At 35.0% G+C, this 20,224-nt stretch overlaps 1 protein-coding gene across 2 annotated transcripts in view; it reads left to right on the top strand.

Moving 5' to 3' along the window:
- Nucleotides 1-20,224, top strand: part of Kcnh8 (potassium voltage-gated channel subfamily H member 8) — a 362,401-nt gene that overhangs the window by 227,131 nt on the left and 115,046 nt on the right. For both annotated transcript variants that reach the window (XM_074043836.1, XM_074043837.1), the window contains 2 exons: nucleotides 9,833-9,990; nucleotides 14,707-14,914. In XM_074043836.1, coding sequence (XP_073899937.1) covers nucleotides 9,833-9,990; nucleotides 14,707-14,914 — 366 coding nt within the window. The remainder of the gene's footprint in view (nucleotides 1-9,832; nucleotides 9,991-14,706; nucleotides 14,915-20,224) is intronic.

The raw sequence follows: 20,224 nt of genomic DNA, 5'->3' as shown, positions 1-20,224 counted from the left end.
CCAGAACACACCTTTTCTTATGTGTATGACAATAGTAGTTTTTATTTTGCAATCAGGTATCCAAAAATGATACTCATTATTGCATAAGCCACTGTGCAACTATCTAAATTTTAGATCATGATCTAAATTTTAGATCATGACATTTTCCCTTGAAAATAATCCTGAAATATTCAAATGTCTCAAAAATAGATTTGCACACACTGATTTCAAAAGTTTTAGTTCTTTTACAACTATCACTATTTCTGTACAAAAGTCTTTAGTTAGCCCTTTGAAACCTAAAATTAGCATATCTTTTTTCATCAAATTAACTCAAGTGAACAATAAATTAGGTTTTTTTCAGAGGGGGTAGCACTGGACTTTGAACTCAGGGCCTTATACTTGCTATGCAGGTACTCTTACTACTTGAACCACTCCACTAGCCCTTTTTAATGATGGGTTTATTCAAGGTAAAATCTGAATATCTATTTGTCTTGGAGTGGCTTCAAACCCTGATTCCTCCCAATCGCTGCATGCTGTGTAGTGTAACTAGGATTTCAGGGGTGAGCCACAGGTGCCCTATTTTTAAATAGCTTTCTAAGATATGTATTGTAATGACTCATTCAATCCCTCCTGTTCTAGTAAGAAGTCTGAACCCCTGTTGTATTCTTAAGTCAATCACATGACTAGCCACATAGCATTAAAATGTTTGTTTTATCAATCAACCAAATGTCATTCACTTTTTTCATTCTTCCATTCATAGTAGTGTTCCAGTATGTGGATTGCAGCAGTGAATTTTCTGTGAGATTGTGTTAGACTGGATAATCAGCTAGTAAATAGGCAAGAGTTTGTCCCTCCATTTTTTAAAAATATTTTTATCGACACATAATAATCATGCATATTTACATAAATACAATATGTAACGACCAGGTCAGGGTAATTGGCATATCCATTACCTGAAACATTTATCATTTCTTTATATTGGGAACATTCCAAATGCTCTCTATTAGCTGTTTCGAAAAATTCAGTTAATCCTCATCAAGTATAGTCACGCTGCTGTGCTACAGAACATTAGAAGTTAGTCCTATTCAACTGTACTGTCTCTTGAATTTTATAATGAACTTACAGACTTATGTCAGTCTGTGTTTTGGAAAACAAATATCACTAAGGGTATTTGCAAATAATTCTGTGTTTCTCACTGAAGAGATGAAAACCTAAGTGCCTCATTTGAACTTTCTTTTGGAGGCACTGAAATTGCAATGTCTGCTTTACTTCAAAAGTTGTGGTCTGATCTGGTAAATTGCTGGGCTAATGGAATCTAGATAGAAAAGAGGATGTTACATGTTTATGGAAATTTCAAACCCCTCTCTTTGTACATGTAATACAGGCTAGTAAAAATTTAAAAAGAAAAACGACACTACTGAAATAAAAAAAGAAAGTTAAAGAGGAAGAATGAAAAGTTTACTGCCACCTTTAGGGTCTAAGGGCATTCCACCCTGTCCTGTGGCCAGGCTTCAATGGTGCCATGGTACTTTGCCACCAGAGATTTTTTTTACCTGCAATGAAATCACTAGGGATTGTTTTCATCTTAGGTCAGTACCTTATCCATTAAGTTCATCATTTTATATTCTCAATATTAACAATGGAAATATCCTGACATTTTTACTAGTAATAAAAATGCGACTTCTAGTAAAGCCCTTTTAAAATGTTCGATCACTCACAATGGATTTACAACAAGGATAGTTTTCTTTTGGGGTCACTCAGAACTTGCTTCCTGACCTGAGATATGACTGGTCTCTGTGAAGGCACAAATTCAAACCCCTGGATTGGGGCTCAGGAGACATGGAGTTAAGTCTTGCTCCTTTGCTAGGTAGCTGAGAAATTAAATACTGTTTCAGTGTCATCATCTGTGTGACTCTGGACATGTCACTTGACTTCTATGCCACAATTTCCTTATCTGTAAAGGGAATAATAAAAGTGCCTATCTGTTAGTATTATTGAAAGGAGTCAATGAGATTATGATTATAAAGTGTTAGAATAGTACTGTGTTCATGCTAAGAATATATGTGTCTACAAGAGCACAAAAGTAATCCCTTGTCATTATTCCTACATTATCTCACCTCACAAGACTGTAATGACAACCAAATGACATAATACATGTTTTGTTAGGTTTTTTTTTAATTGCTGCTTAGCAAATTACCACAAACTCAACATCTTACGACAATGCCTCTTTATTATCTTGCAGTTTCTATAGGTCAGGAAATCCAGGCATGGCTTAGCTGTACCTTAGAGTCTTTTCCCAATCCCATATGCCCACTAAAAGTCATGTCTTTTTGGTTAAAGAATTGAGAGCCACCTTTTCTTTTTCTTTGTTTTATAAAAATTTTTTTCAAAGGTTCAGCTTTCGTTTAGGTCTTTGATCTTTGTACAGCATGAGAGCAGTCTAGTTTCAGTATTGTAATACCTCCAGCAGTTCTCTATTTTTTCTTAAGATTATTTTAGTTATTTGGAGTCTTTTGTCATATATGAATTTTAGGATTGCTTTTCCTAATTTTAAGAGAAATGTCATTGGAATTTTGATGTAGATTGCATTGAATCTGTAGATTGCTTTCAGTAACATGACCATTTTCACAGTAGAAGTCTGTGGATCCATGAACATGGGAGGTCTTTTCATCTTCTAGTATTCTCTTTAATTTAGGTCTTTGATATTTTAAAATTTTTATTGTAAAGGTCTTTCACCTCCTAATTTAAATTTACTCCTAGATTTTTTTTGAGACTATTGTGAATGGAATTGTTTTCCTGATTTCTTTTTTAGTAAGGTTATTGTTAGTGCACAAAAAAGCTACTAATTTTATAAGCTGATTTTGTATCCTGCTATTTTGCTGAGTTTATGAGGTCTGAAAGTCTTCTGGTGGAATGTTTAGTGTCTTCTAAGTGTAGGATTATGTAATCTGCAAAATGGGATAATTTGACTTCTCTCTTTTCTGTTCTCTTTTTATTTCTTTTTCTAGCTTTATGTGTCTGGCTGAAATTTAAATACTATATTGAATAAAAATAGTGAGAGTGGGCATCATTGTCTTGATCCTCATTTTATAAGAAATAACTTCAGTTTTTCCCATTCAATATGATATTGGTTATGAGTTTGTCATATATTTCCTTTATTATATTGAGGTATGATTTTTGTATACCTACTTTCCTCAGGACTTTTATGATCAAATTAAGTTGAGATGATCATGTGATATTTGTCCTTGAATCTACTTATGTGCTCTATTACATTTATTGATTTGTGTATGATGAACCATCCTTGCATCCCTGGAATGAATCAAACTTAATCATGGTATATAATCTTTAAAATGCATTATTGAATTTGATTTGCAAATATTCTAGGAAGGATTTTTGCATGTGAGTGAGGATATTACTCTATAGTTTTCTGCATTGGTTGAAACCTTATTTAGTTTTGGTATCTGGGTAATAATGGCTTCATAGAATGAGTTTGGGAGCATTTCTCCCATTCCTATATTATTCAATAGTTTGAGGAATATTGGTATTAGTTCTTTAAAGGTCTTGTAAAATTCAGCAGTGATACTGTCTTGTCCTCAGATTTTATTACTGTGTCAGTCTCATCACTTGTTATTGATCTGTTTCAGTTTTTTGCATCACCTTCATTCAATTTTGGTCTACAAATTTATCCATTCCTTCTAGATGTTATATTTTATTGGAGTACACATTTAAAAAACAAATCCCTAGTATTACATTCTCTGTATTTTAGTGGTATCTGTTGTAATATCCCCATTTTCATTTTTAATTTAATTGATTTGGATCTTAACACATGAAAAAATGCTCACCATCTCTAGCAATAAAGGAAATGCAAATTAAAACCACATAAGATTCCACCTCACCCCTGTTAGAACAGCCATCATTTTTTTTTCTGTGAAGATCATTTTAATTTTATTTTTGTAGGCATATTCCAGTACCAAATGCTTTTAATGCATTATTTCTATTTTTTTTTCTTCATTTTTCTTTTATTATTCATATGTGCATACAAGGCTTGGGTCACTTCTCCCCCCTGCCCCCACCCCCTCCCTTACCACCCACTCCGCCCCCTCCCTCTCCCCCCCTCAATACCCAGCAGAAACTATTTTGCCCTTATTTCTAATTTTGTTGTAGAGAGAGTATAAGCAATAATAGGAAGGAACAAGGGTTTTTGCTGGTTGAGATAAGGATAGCTATACAGGAAGTTGACTCGAATTGATTTCCTGTGCGTGGGTGTTACCTTCTAGGTTAATTCTTTTTGATCTAACCTTTTCTCTAGTTCCTGGTCCCCTTTTCCTATTGGCCTCAGTAGAACAGCCATCATTAGCAACACCACGAACAACAGGTGTTGGTGAGGATGCAGGGAAAAAGGAACCCTCTTACACTGTTGGTGGGAATGTAAACTAGTACAACCACTCTGGAAAAAAATTTGGTGGCTATTGAAAAAGCTAAACATTGATCTACCATTTGATCCAGCAATACCACTCTTGGGGATATCCCCAAAAGACTGTGACACAGGTTACTCCAGAGACACATGCACACCCCTGTTTATTGCGGCACTATTCACAATAACCAAGTTATGGAAACAGCCAAGATACCCCATCACTGACAAATGGATTAAGAAAATGTGGTATCTATACACAATGGAATTTTATGCAGTCATGAAGAAGAACAAAATGTTATCATTCACTGGTAAATGGATGGAATTGGAGAACATCATTCTGAGTGAGGTTAGCCTGGCCCAAAAGACCAAAAGTCCTATGTTCTCCCTCATATGCGGACATTACATCAAGGGCAAACACAACAAGGGGATTGGACTTTGAGCACATGATAAAAGCGAGAGCACACAAGGGAGGGGTGAGGATAGGTAAGACACCTAAAAAATTAGCTAGCATTTGTTGCCCTTAACACGGAGAAGCTAAAGCAGATACCTTAAAAGCAACTGAGGCCAATAGGAGAAGGGGACCAGGAACTAGAGAAAAGGTCAGATCAAAAAGAATTAACCTAGAAGGCAACACACACGCACAGGAAATTAATGTGAACCAACTCCCTGTGTAGCTATCCGTATCTCAACCAGCAAAAACACTTGTTCCTTCCTATTATTGTTTATACTCTCTCTTCAACAAAATTAGAGATAAGGGCAAAATAGATTCTGTTGGGTTTTGAGGGGGTGGGAGGAGAGAGGGAGGGGGCGGAGTGGGTGGTAAGGGAGGAGGTGGGGGCAGGGGGGAGAAATGACCCAAGCATTGTATGCACATATGAATAATAAAACAATTAGAAAATAATAATAATAATTGATTTGGGTCTTCTTCTTTTCTTTTGGTTGATTTGGCTAAGGGATTTTCAATATTACTTATCTTTTTAAAGAACCAACTCTTCATTTCATTGATCCTTTGTATTATTTCGTTGGACTCTGCTTTGTTAATTTTAAGCCTGATCTTTCTTCTTTCTTTCTGTTACTTTTGAATTTGGCTTGTTGGTGTTCTAAGAAATTGAGATGGATTATTAGGTTATTTGGTTAGGATTTCTTTTATTTTTGTTTTTGAGCCAAGATCTTGCTATGCAGCCCATAGTGGACTTGGACAATGTGCTTGTCTCAGCCTCCCAAGTGCTGGGATTACAGGCATGACCAGCATGCCTGACTTGATTTTTTAATGTAGATACTCAAAGCTATAAACTTCTCTCTAGAATTGCCTTTGCTGTACCTCACAGTTTCTGATATAAGGTGCTTCTATTCTCATTCAATTTAATGAATATTGTAATCACCCCCCAATTTCTTTTGTATAATTCTTGCAATTTTCCTTGTTGTTCATTTTTAGTTTCATTCAATTCTCATCTGATAAGATGCCAGAAATTATTTCAATTTTTTTTGTATTTAAGTACTTGTTTTTGGCCTAAAATACTAACTCTTTTGGAGAAAGTTCTATAAGCTTCTGAAAAAAATGTATATTCTGCAGCTGTCAGGTGGAATATTCTATAGATTTTTGTTAATTCTGTTTGATCTACAGCATAGTTTAAATCTGAAGTTACTTTGTTTATTTCTTTTGTCTTGGTGATCTACACATTGGTGAGAATAGGATGTTAAAGTCACCCACTATTACTGTATTGTGTCATATATGTCCCTTGATGTATAATAGGGTTGTTTATTTTTATGAAATTTGGGTATACCAATGGTCTGTGGATATGTATTTAAAACTGTTATATCTTCTGGATTTATTATTCCCTTTAGCAATACATAGTGACATTCTTTGTTTTTTCTGACTAATTTTGTCTTGAAGTCTGTTTGGTTAGATGTAAGTATAGATAATCTGGCTTGTTTCCAGAAGTTGATTTGCTTCGAATATCATTTTCCAACTTTCATTTTTCATTTTGAGTCTGGATATAGTCGCCAGGGTGGTATGTTTCTTGCAGGTAGCAAAGTGTTTTATCTTGATATTTAATTCAATCAGCCAACCAACTCTTTTAATTAGAAAATTAGAAACATTTTTTAGAAATGTTAAGACATTTATCCTCAGGGTTATAGCTGAAATATATTCACTAATTCCTGTCATTTTGTTGTTTTATAATTCAGTTATTTCTAATTTTTCTTTGGTTATCAACTTTTTTATTAGATTTTCTTCTTTACTATACTCTCAGGGTTGCCTACAATTCCTTTAAGTATCTTCTGCAATGCTAGTTTAATAATCATGAGTTCTTTAGTTTATGCTTGTCTTGGAAGGTCTTAACTTCTCATTTGATTTGGAAGAATAACTTTGATATAGTAATGAAGGTTGGCAGTTATTTCTTTCAGAGGTTGAAACACATTAATCCATGATTTCCTGGTCTTTAGAAATTTTTTTGAGAAATATGCTATTATTCTAACAGATTTTCTTCTATAAGTGAGTTGGTGATTCTCTCTTACAACTGTAAGTATTCATTCTTTGTTCTTTACACTTGGCATTTTAACTATAAAATGGTGTGGGAAGGTTCTTTTCTGGCCAAATCTGTTTGGAATTCTAAATGCCTCCTGTTCTTGAGTGTCCATATCTTTCCCAAGATTTAGGATGTTTTCTGTTATTATTTCACTGAATAGGTTTTATATGCTTTTAGAATGTACCTTTACACCTTATTCTAAACCAAAAGTATGTTTGGTCTTTTAATCTTGTCCCAGAGGTCTTGCATGCTCTGTTCATAATGTCTTATTTTTCCTTTATTACTGTCACAGTGCTGTAATTCATCAACCTTATGTTCGAGCCCCCAAATTTTCTCTTCTACTTGTTTTGGTCTATTGGCAAGACTTCTTGCTAAACTGGCTTATTGAAATTTTTGTTTCTAAGATTACTGATTTTCTTTTTCAAAAATCTCTACCTTTTATTTAGCATTTCACTTATACCTGTATTGTCTTCTTTAATTCAATCACTTGTTCTTTTTTTTTTTAAGAAAAGTCATTTGACTTCTTTATCCAGCAATTCCATTTCATGATTTTTGGATTCAGTTACTAGAGCATTATGATCATTTGTAAGTGTCATGCTGCTTTGTTTTCTCACATTTCTTGCATTCCTGTTTTGATATTTATGCATCTGTTGAGATGGACAACTATTCCGCCTTTATGTAACAGCCTTTTAGGGAATGGCTTTCTCTTGTTGATGTGTCTTAGGATGTCGGATTATTGCAAAGATTGAATATGGTTCCAGTTGTTTCTTTATAGTGTAGTTTCCCTGTACTTTGATGGGAAGCAGTGTATTTTGACACAGTACATACTGTATCAGACCCTAAGAGTCCTGGTTTCTCTGTAGACCTGACAAGATTGGGATACCTCTGGTAGATCGGAAGATATGTGGTAGGCTGTTGAGTAAATGAGGTATGCCCTCCATATTTACTCCTCTAGTTTTGTCAACAATGTATAATCTGCAGGAATATGAAAGTAGCCTATGTTGAGACCCCTCTTGGGTGTGTTGTCCACTGTCTTTTTGTTTTTCTCTCTGCTGTTGCTGTAGGTGTGAAACAAGAAGCAGGTCTTCAGAACCCCTAACCATATCTACTTGGAGGCTGGTTGTCAGCTTGGGGTTTTTATCTACCATATACTTTGATTTAAAGTACTTGCCTGATTTCACCAGGAGAGGTGGCTTGTGTGTAGATCAAGGTGTGTTGAGTCTTGGCTAGCTAGGAGTATAGCTCATTGGCAAATCTTCTCCACAACCTACGCAAAATGACATGCTTGTTCTCCAGGACCACAACCATGTGGAAAGAAGACAATGTCACAGTCATTGTTCCCTGCCATGTGTTTCTCTCCATGATCTTGCAGTCATTTTCTTCTCACCGACTTCTAATCCCTTGTCAGCAGCTGAAGAAAATTCCCTTCTTTTAGAGAGTTTACCTTAGCAGGCTGCACAAGTTTAAAATCCCTTTTGCCATAAAATGTATGACCATAGATCGATATCTTACCATGTTCACAGGTTCTACCCTCACCAGAAGAAGTGATCATCTGAGGGTCAGGGTCTTTAGAAGTTATTTATGAATTCTCCATTTCACAAATATGAAGTGAAAATTAAAAGTTATATACAAATATGAAATGAGCATTACCCTGGGTAATTTTTATCATTGTCACCATCATGATCATGATATCAACAAATTCCTTACTTCATACGATAGCATTCCTATTTTCAATGCATTAAATTAGCCATAAAGAGCATTCCAATTCATCTGATAATGATGTAACTTTACTTAGCTTAGTCTTGGCTTCATTACTCCTTTAATTTCTACTCTCATAGCTGAGATTTTTTTCCCCATATCTCCTGCTTTGATCCCTAAGAAACTGACCAAGGAATTCCCCCCAAAATTAGGTTCCATGGATAAATCTCTTCATCAGGCCATCAGTCCATAAACTGCTCAATAATTACTGCCCTTTTTATGTGTATACCAATCCTGAAATTCCCTGTGACCTTCTTGTACTCAATCTTCAAACAAATTAAGGAAAACATCTTAATGTTTCTTAATGCAGGAAGTAAGATGACAGTCTCAGAGATGTTTATTATTAAGTATCAGAAGTGAGTGCAAGATGACCCACTTAGTCATAGCTTTGTCAATTGACCAGAACTTATGAAGACCTAATGTATTATAAAGTGATCAATGAATATGTGATAAAAGGATGATGTAGGAAAAGGTTAAAAAATTATTACATAAAATATAAAAATAGAATGGGGAATTTTATCCTATAAATCCAAATAATAAATTCCTAGTGTTTTGTTAGTAAGAATACTTTCAGGTCAAAGATGGATTCCATATCCACCCAGAGATTAGAAAAGGCTTTGTCTGTGGGACTAATCATGTCTATGTACAAGTAATTTCTTCTGCTCTTGACAATAGGACCCTGGTTGACTTTTCCTCACTGGGAGTTAGTTTCTACCTCTTTAACATGGGAGATATATTGGTGATAAAGTGAAATAATCCATGCTAAGCTCTTAGAACACTGTGTTCAATGAGTATTTAGTAAAATTTGATTTTTTATTATTGCTATAATTATCTAATTTCCTTAGTATATGGACCTAAGTTAAAAACATATTAGGTGCTCAGAAAATAATATTTTCTTCACCCTTCTTAGATATCTGTTTGTTGAATTGAAATGGATCTTGCAAGGAGAGTATTTGGAATATTAACAATTTGAAATAGCCTAAGTGTTTGCTGTTTGCCTAATTTTGTTTAAATTTTTACAATTTCTTCCCCCCACCTTCCTGGCTTTCTTGCCTCCCTGAATTTTTCTTCCTTTCTTCCTTCCTTCCTTCCTTCTTTCCTCTTTTCTTCCTTTTTCTTCTCCCTCTGTCAATCTTTTTTTTTTCCTAAGCAGATATTATTTTAAATTTCCGAACAACCTATGTCAGCAAGTCTGGCCAAGTTATCTTTGAAGCAAGATCAATTTGCATCCACTATGTCACAACCTGGTTCATCATTGATTTAATTGCTGCCCTACCCTTTGATCTACTGTATGCTTTTAATGTCACAGTGGTGAGTAAATTGCTTCCTTCCACACAGCCTTTAAGCTTGGTTAACTCCTATGTTTGCTTTTCACATGTTCTGGTTTAAAAAGTTTTTGGCAATTTGTGCTTCTTGGATTTTGTGCCCTCTTTAATAAAGATACCGAGGTGCCTGGTGACATACAGGTGATTCTCCACCCGAGGAAGTTGCTTCCTTTGAAATCAAATTTAAATACCCACAATTAATATGTACAAAATTCTGACTTTTTCATAAATATTGGCTCACTAAACAAATCTTTTGTTGTGAAATCACCTATAGGGAGGTAAAAATTACTTTGTATTACTTAAAGAGATAGTGTCTCAAGAATTTGATGGAGAGTTTGAAGATTTTTTTTCTCCATATATGATCTTTAACTCCCTACCTCTTGAGTATTTCATTATTCACAGGAAAAACCAACTGAAGACTGATCAAGATAAAGAGGGATAGTGGAACTAAAGTAAGGGAAATTCAACTGCTTCTTCAAAATCCTTGTAAACATGTTGGATGAGACAGAAACTTAAATGACAGAATGCCCAACATAAAACTTGAGAGTTCTCTTAAAATTATTTTCCCACTTCTACCTTCTCTTTTTCCTCAAAACCTCTTACCTCATGTCTCTTTACAAGAAAGTATCCAACTATTTTTACAATTTAATGATCGATAGTCTTAAAATTATCAAGTGCGTCATTATAAATAGACTTTTAAGGAGGCCAATTTTGAATTAACGTGATTTTTACCACAGTTAACAATTTAGCATGTAAAGGTTTACAAAAACTATGTTCAAATTAAATAAGTTCCTAGTCAGTTGACAATCCCTCATACAAATCATATTCTTTATTAAAAATTTAAAGGTCTAGCTTTCAGGATTAAATGAAGTGATCAGTGTTTCAGATACAGTCATTATTGACTTTAGAGTGAATGTAAAACTGTAATCCCAACTACTTCATACATACTTGTGCATTTGTTAATTGCTTGTACAACAGCATTTTTCTTTTTCTTTCTTTTTAAATTGGGAGGTTGGGAACATCAACATTGTTAAAAGTTTTATAATTGAAAGAAAAACTATGAGAAAAGTCTACTACATGGTATCAATCAGTGCACACTGAATTGTTATCTAGGCTTTCTAAAGTGCCTTTAAAGAGTAAATTGACTAGATAAGTACTATAATGAAAGCATAATAACTTAAAACAAGATTTTTGTAAGACTGCAAAAGAATTTGAAAGAAATATATAATACACAAAATGTTCTAAAAACTTTCTGGATTCTCTTGGAAAATTGTTAAACAAATGCTGCTTAATAGAATTCTATTTAAAATGAATTTGCTGCTTTTCTGCTAAATACTAGTTGATTTTTATTATATTCCATTTTTTCTTTGAGTACTGAATAAATAGGATAATTTTAAATCTGTATATTATATATACATTATAAATATATATAAAATAAAAATATTTAACATGTAAGCTTATATGTTATTAACATCTTTATTACCTAAAACTAACATGGACAAAGAGGTTTTATAAGTCTAATTCCTATATTTTGGTGAATGCTAAATACATTATTTTCACTGTTTTCTTGCTCCATTTTTCATCATTCTGTCTTGTGAGCCTGGCATAAATACTTTAAGAAGGCAAGGAGTAGATCAAAATCAAAAAGGAAGAAAAATAGGAAGGAGAAAGTTCATCAGTGAAACTTTCTCAGGACTGAGTATATGATCATTATGTTATATAAGCATATAACATAAATTTGTTACCTCCTCAAACAAGTTTCTCAGGATGAGATGTTCTATTTGAACATAAAAACTTGTTGAATGTGTATTTTTTCCTAAGAAAACATAAGTTATGAGGAATAACCTATAAGTCACTTCACACTGAAAAGATTTAGAAAAAGAAAATAATAAATAAACAACCTGTTTGCATTCCAGATTTAAAACAAAGTTCTGAGTTCAAATCCCAGTACTGCCAAAAATGTGTCCAGTAAGTACATCGCCATATAAGACTATCAAAATGCATTATAATCACCAAAAAATATCTTGCATCCTTTTGCTCATGGCAATTGTTTTAAATATAGCTCACATACACACTTACTAAAACCTCCTACCTACTACGTATGCCACTATGAAGGACACTATGAAAGATAAAGTTATAAATAAGACATAAAAAGTGTGATGGAGTAGAAAAGGCAAATTTTGGTTCTATCACTTAACATCTAAGTGACTTTTTTGGGGAAGTTAATTTCAAAATAGGGCTAAAATGGGCACAAAAGCTTCCTACAGTTATTGAGAAACCTAAAAAGAAACATCTCTATCAAAAATGTTGCTAAATGACATCTAGAAAAATCTCAGTATGCTTGTTCACCTTTTCTCTTCTCCCTGCCCCCACTTTCCCTATGTTCAAGTTGGCAGCCAGTATGTAGTAATGTCCATTTGGCAAAAGGGAAACCTGCTATTTAATAAAGGGTTTTGATAAATGCACCAGTCTACAACTAGCTTATAATTCTCACAATGACAAATTTAGAAGAGCATCTCAAGAGCCGTAAGGATCCTGTCTTTTTTCAGATTACATATTTCCATTTAAATCAACTTTGCCTCTGTCCTCTATCATTCATCCAGACCAAAAGTTCATTTATAGCAGGAAGATGTTGAATCTGATGGAAGAAAGTAAATTATATATATACTTTTTTTTAAATGTCAGCAAAATCACCAGAGCTGCCTTATCCTGAACTCCCAGGCTCATGTCCTTTGTCTTTGCAAATGACTATTATTCTTATACAAGAGAAGGCCTTATGTGCTTCACTCAAACATCCTCCTTCTGGTTGGACAAAATGAGGAGTTAATCATCTGTTCAGCTGACTTTCTCCACTTGGGATTTCTGTGCCAGGCTTCATCTCATTTTGAAATTATCACTTGCATATCACACGCATACACCTATCAAATAAGCTCCATCCTCAGCAATTCCTCCAGATGACAAAATAGAGATTGCAAAATCTCCACATGTGACCATCTTAACACCAGCTTGAAAAATGGTAGATGGGAACTTAGCTGTAAGGGAGAAGAAAACAAAACTCAACATAGAAGAATATCAAGAAGAAATAATAGAGCACAATATCTGTAAGGTACCCTAAGAACCCTTAATATTGTGTTGTATTTGAGTATAGAATAATTCACAAGATTGTAATTGAGAAAAATCATATTAAATATCTATTTTATGCTGAGATTAGAGTGTATCTTAAAATTGACTTATCCATTCACTCATCTAACAAATATTTATGGAACTCTTATCATACATTGGGCATTGTTCTGGGTATGCTATTCTTTGAGATGAGGCAAGGTGGCAAACAGAAGAAGGGAATACAAGTTGGTCGACTCCATCTAGTTACAAAGGCAATCTCTGCAAAGGTGCTGACGTTGTTTATCGTTATATCCTGTAAAAGAGTGAATATAATTAGTTATAGCCTACAAACCACCCCCTTTCCTACAAACCAGTTCCCTCCCCCAGAAATTAGATAAAATCAAGGAGTTTTTCTCAAAGTCTTTCCACAAGTAATTATTTTGATTCCTATTTTAGAATGCTTTCCAAGGCAATTTAAGTATGTGGAAAGAGTGTGTGTTGCATGTACCAATGTTAGTCAAAATGCAACAATGGTGCATATTACTCAATTGATCTCTAAAGTCAGGAAAATAACCCCAAGCTAGAAGTCTACCACTTGGGTGCAGGAAAAGTCAAGACTTAGATGTTTCAAAACTTTCTATTCCATTTTATTTTGGTACTGTAAGCATGCTTGAGAATGTATTTGCTTCTGGCAAGTGGTTTTGCTATCCACTGTTAGTATTAGAAGCAAGGTAGTACAGAACATGAGGCAAGAGGTCTTACCATCTTTTTGTGCAGAACTTACTCAATTTTATGCATCCACTTGCTTAAAGAAACAAACCTTAAATTACTTTTATTACCTCTTTCCAGGTTCTTAATTCAAGCTACATAAATTATAATTATAAAGCAAGTCCCTTACATGGGGAAGAGGAAGCAGAGTTGAAAGATATAAGTGAGCCCTGTGTGGGTGGCTCATGCCTGCAATCCTAGGGACTTGGGAGGCTGAGATCAGGAAGATAGCAGTTCAAGGATAGCCCAGGCATATAGTTCAAGAGGTCCTCACCTCCAAAATAATCAGAGCAAAATAAACTGGAGATATGGCTCAAATGGTACAGTGCCTGTTTTGCAAGCAGGAATCCCTGAGTTCAAACCTCAGTCCTGCCAAAAAGAAAGGAAGGAAAGAAGGAAGGAGGGAGTAGGGAAGGGAGGTGGGAAGGAGGAAGAAGAGAAAGAGGGAGGGAAAGAGGGAGGAAGGAAGAAGAAAATGTGTATGGAACTGAAGGCATCTTAAGTTCAGACCTCATACCATAATATGCCCCAGCTGTGTATCAGAATACATGAAATTGTATGTAATCAGAAAGGCAGAGGAAAAGAAAGGTAAGTCTTTGCTCAAAGAAATTAAATTATCTTCCTTTTTCTATTCTTTAGCCTGTCTCCCATTATTTTGTCACCTCTTTATATATATCAAGAACAAAGAGGCACTCATAAAAATGACCATAGAATTGAAACCACTATTATACTTAATTTCAAGAACTTTGCAGAATGGCTGTAAATTAAAGCATATGCCATGCCATGAATTGAACCCATGCACCAACCTATGCTGTTCTGTCTCCTACCACAGGTATCTCTCGTGCATCTCCTAAAGACTGTAAGGCTGCTGCGTCTTTTGCGTCTCCTGCAGAAGTTGGACCGTTATTCCCAACATAGCACAATTGTCCTGACCCTGCTCATGTCCATGTTTGCACTCCTTGCACACTGGATGGCGTGTATCTGGTATGTCATTGGAAAAATGGAGAGGGAAGACAACAGCCTTCTCAAGTGGGAAGTTGGTAAGGGCTTACATTTGTCACATTTTTCAATTTTAAGTTGAAAAGGAAGTTGTCTGAAATTCGAAGGAGGTGAAATATGAGTCTATAAATATATTCCTTATTACTGCCAATTTCTCTCTCTCTCTCTCTCTCTCTCTCTCTCTCTCTCTCTCTCTCTCTGTTTCTCTTTCATTCATGGTACAAGTTGTTTCTTTCAAAAAAGTTTTATGGAAGAAACTTGTATTTTTTTAAAAGAATTAATGGGTTAAATTGTTAAGTTAAAGTAACTTAAAGAAGATTTGAATTATTCAAAATGGGTATCTATACACAATGGAATTTTATGCAGCCATGAAGAAGAACAAAATGTTATCATTCGCTGGTAAATGGATGGAATTGGAGAACATCATTCTGAGTGAGGTTAGCCTGGCCCAAAAGACCAAAAATCATATGTTCTCCCTCATATGCGGACATTAGATCAAGGGCAAACACAACAAGGGGATTGGACTTTGAGCACATGATAAAAGCGAGAGCACACAAGGGAGGGGTGAGGATAGGTATGACACCTAAAAAATCAGCTAGCATTTGTTGCCCTTAACACAGAGAAACTAAAGCAGATACCTTAAAGCAACTGAGGCCAATAGGAGAAGGGAACCAGGAACTAGAGAAAAGGTTAGATCAAAAAGAATTCACCTAGAAGATAACACACATGCACAGGAAATTAATGTGAGTCAACTCCCTGTATAGCTATCCTTATCTCAACCAGCAAAAACCCTTGTTCCTTCCTATTATTGCTTATATTCTCTCTTCAACAAAATTAGAGATAAGGGCAAAATGGCTTCTGCTGGGTATTGAGGGGGTGGGAAAGGGAGGAAGGGGGTGGTGTGGGTGGTAAGGGAGCGGGTGGGGGCTGGAGGGAGAAATGACCCAAGCCTTGTATGCACATATGAATAATAAAACAAACAAACAAAACAAAACAAAGACTGTTTTGTAGTTGACTAGAAAATCCTTCACTGAGCTTCTCCATCCAAAATCAATCTTGAACTTTTGAAAGAAACTCAGACCTCTGAACAGGGATAAAGCCACAAGAGACTCTTTGAGAGAAAAAAATGCCCAACTTTTCCCACCAGCACTTAGTAGCAGTATGTACTTGGAACATTCCTATGTTGGTTCTCCTAAATGTTCTCACTATAAGCATATTTAAAGGCTTCAAAGTGTGTCACTGGAGAATGAGCTAGAAATCTTAAGAAACCAGGTTCAAGAAAGTAAATTTCCTGTCCAGTTTCTTTATAATGCCTCTATACATCTCAACTTTATTGCTGAGCTACACAACATAATTGATGTGTCTGAAAATTTTCTCCTCAGAATGGTTTTGCTATCTTCCTCAGCAAACCACCTGTTCTATGCCTTGCTATGGATCTCGAGTCTCAGAAATCAAGGGAAGGGATAAATAAAACAACAGAATGAGAACAGAAGTATCCTAGATTAAAATGAAGGTCAAAACCAGAGAGAGAGAGAAATGGTTAGGAGGATCAAGGTCTCCACTGTACATCAAAAAAAACTTTTCTCTTCAATGCACCCTACAGCATGGTCCTAATACTATTCAATAAATTAGATATTTGCTTTTTGTTGTGAATCCACGTTGAAATTCTGATTTACGGTCAGCACCTGACTTTTTTTTTTTTTAAAGATGTGACCTAATTTCCTTCAGGCCCCAGACCTATACATTTGTGTTAATTTGCAAAGCATGTCTAGTCTGAGAGTCTCCAGATGGGGAAATTTAGCTTATTCATGTACTGAAATTTAGTTATATGGGGAAGGCCCTTTGTTTCATTTACAGCATGTCCATCCTGCCACAGATGTACAATCTTGCTCTTTTTGTTCTGACTACAAACACGCAGAGATATTTATTGCCCAAGACAAAAGGCAGCCAAAACTCTGAAAGGCTTCTGTATTACCCGCTTCCTTGATCCTGGTCCTGTGGTTCAATGTAATACATAGAAGATTGTAAGCTGGAACTTGACCCTATAAAGTTGCACTGGTATGAAGCGGTATTAGGAAGGGAATTGAGCTGGGGGCAGTAGACCCCTCCTGTCATCATAACATCATCACCAACTGTTTGATTTTCAAGATTTTTTTTATCTGTCTTGGCTTCCATTTCCTCATTTTACAACATAAGAAATCTCACCATATAATTTGAAAGTCTACATTAGGTACCACAATTTATGACTCTTAAAAAATCATATTCAATATTGTGCTTAATATGAATATATACATAGAGATGGATATATAGTTATGATAGTTCAGAGTCCACATAAACTTTCAGTTGCAACCATACAATGTCAACTAGTTTGAGGATGTGTCAGGAAGAGCATCCTGTGGTATGGCATGTTAAGGAATTGATATATTTCACTCAGTTATAAGAATAATGGAATATTTGTCTTTAGGAAATTAGATTGCCTGTTCACATACCTCTGAGGATGTGATTAGGAAGGCGTTAACAGTAATTTTGTCTGTAAATATTGCATTTATAAGCTTGGAAGAACTTTTAGAGGAAGAACTTTCTCTTCCTGTAAAATTATTTGTTGCATTTTTTCATTTCTCCAGTTGCAAATTACATAATTATGACCTCCCTACCTAATTTTATAATGAAGCAGCTGAAAGTCTAGTTTAATTTAGTTTTTAACTGTGTAATTCTTTTCAGTAGTAACAAGTTTTACCTTTTTTGGTACTCTTACCATGAATCAAAAAGTTCATCACACAAAAATCGTTAGAGAACACGTTCTTTATGTTTAGGGCTAACATAGAACAGATTCATCTTCCTCAGAGATAAATTACTTCTTAATCATTGTCAATCTCCCTAAAATGATTTTGTCCTTTTGTCCTTGGCAGACCCAATACTTACAGTGTTTTCAATATTTTCTGTCAGAACAAATCAGAAAGAATCTTAAATAGATGTTCAGTCACTTTCTTTTGGAAAAAAGAATTTATACCTGTGGAATTGTTATACCAGAGGCTGGTTATGAAATTATTTGTCTAGGATTGCTCTTTACTTCATATTTTTATAATTTGTAATTCATATTTTTGTAATTTAAGACATGTTAAGGGTTGGCTTACAGTTTTGTGGAATTTTAGGACCTTGAATCTAGCAGGTTATACATATTATACAAGTTCCATGGTGGGAGGGGTTGGTCTAACATGTCCACTGCTATATCTTCACTATGCGGTAAACATACAAAAAATATATAGAATGAGTCAATGTTCATGGTCATTCAATTACTAAATGACAGTCATAGTATAAGATCCTAGATTCCCCAAATTCTTGCTTAGAAAATTTGTAATAATTTTTAATATTATGAAACAATAAGGAAAGGCTATTTAGCAAACTCTGGCTAGAAAGTTCAAGAGGAGAAGAACAAACAAGAAGATCAATTCAGGTTTGCTTATGCATTTGAGAAAATATTTTGTAAGTATCCATTATATGATTAGTCCTGTACTAGGCACTGGAAATACCAAAACAAACAATATGTTTAATATCATGGAGTCTAGTGGGAAGCACAGACAAATAATTCAGTGGATACATTACAGTGTAACATGTTCTCTAATAAGAATATTCATCCAGGGCAACAAGAAAATCTAACTATAGTATCACCAGAAATTTCTCAGGGTTGACCTGCATTTTAAAGGATGACTGGGTCTTATCTGTACAGATGCCAAGATCAGGCATCTGTGATGGTAGGAAACATGCCTGTGTTATGCAGTTCACTAGAACCAGCACAAACAGTGAAGTGGAAGGTGATGGTAAAATAATGGACTTAAAGAGATGTGTAAATAAGAAGGAGCAGATCTGTAAAAACTGCTTGTGCCAAGATTTAGAGCTTGTACTTTGTCCTAAGGCTATAGGAAGATGTAAAGTTGTCTTGTAAACTGAGATGTTTGAATAAGAACACCAGGGAACAGAAAACAGTTTGTTCTGCTTTATCTTCAATATCTGTAAAATAGCAAAAAAAATAGTGCTTCCTCTGGGTTTGCCAATATTAAGTTAACACAACACATGTGAAGCATTTGGCACCTAGCAATTGTGCAGTAAATATCTTAGCTATTTTAACTATTACTGTAATTTTATTATGGCTATTATTTCTCATGAAAGAATTTAATATGAGCTGTGACTAGTGAATACTTAGAATTTGACATGGGAAGATTATTTATAAATGATTTTAAAAGTGCAGCTACCTCAACTCTGGTGTGGTGGCACAAACCTTTTTTCCCAGCTTACACAAGAGGCAGAGATAGGAAAATTACAGCTTGACATCAGCCCAGGCAAAAGTTAGTGAGACCCTATCTCAAAAACAGGCAGGGCATGTGGTACATGGTTGTGGTCCCAGCCACTCAAGGGACAGAGGTAAGAGTATTGGAGTCCAAAGCAACTGGGCAAAAGCATGGGACCCTATTTGAAAACAAACTAAAAGCAACAGGTCTGGGGTGTGGCTCAAGAAGTAGAACACTTACCTCAAGCATGAAGCACTGAATTCAAACCCTACTACCACCAAAAAAAAAAAAAGTGCTGCCATCTGAGTTTAGTTTCAGTATCACACAGAAAATTATATGCTCTTGCATATTTTCAAAATAATTTATCTATATCAACTTTCTACAGATCCAGACAACCTCCAAGAGTTAATAATTTTTGCATAGGATCACAATGGCACAAACACAGGAGATTTCCTCTTCAAGGTTAATAAAAGAGGCAGGTCTTACATCCATACCTGCAATCATGCTGAGCTACATCAAATTTTATGGAATTTGGATAGAGTGCTTTGAGGGTAGCACAGTATTGAAGAGAAATATCACGAGGTAATCTAAGAGTTCTTCTTCAAATTTAATTTTCATTTTGGCTCCAAAGAAATGTTTTGAATGATCATTTTTAGACAGCTTTTTGTTTTGTTTTGCTTCCTGTAGGAAGACTTCAATAAAGCTCAAATGTGTAAGAAGCACTTGCCTAGCACACGCTAGGCCCTGCTTTCAATCCACAGTACTACAAAAAAAACGTAAAACATAATGGTTGTAATAATTTGCCTTCACACCAGTAGTGTATAAGGGTTCCTGTTTCACCACATGCTCACCAGCATATGTTGCCCTTTAATGTGGTCATTTAAAGGGGACTGAGATGAAATCTTAGTGTACTTTTGATTTGCATCTCTTTCATAACCAGGGAAGCTGAACACTTCCTCATGTATTTGTTGGGCATTTGTACCTCTTCCTTTGAGAATTCCATTTAATTCATGTACCCATTTCTTCACTGGGATGTTTGATTCTTTGAGGGTTGGGTTTTTTGGT

This window comes from Castor canadensis, chromosome 10 (assembly GCF_047511655.1).
Source record: "Castor canadensis chromosome 10, mCasCan1.hap1v2, whole genome shotgun sequence".
Taxonomy (NCBI): Eukaryota; Metazoa; Chordata; class Mammalia; order Rodentia; family Castoridae; genus Castor; species Castor canadensis.
Note: the sequence above shows the minus strand (reverse complement) of the source record. Positions and strands in the feature narration are given on the sequence as shown.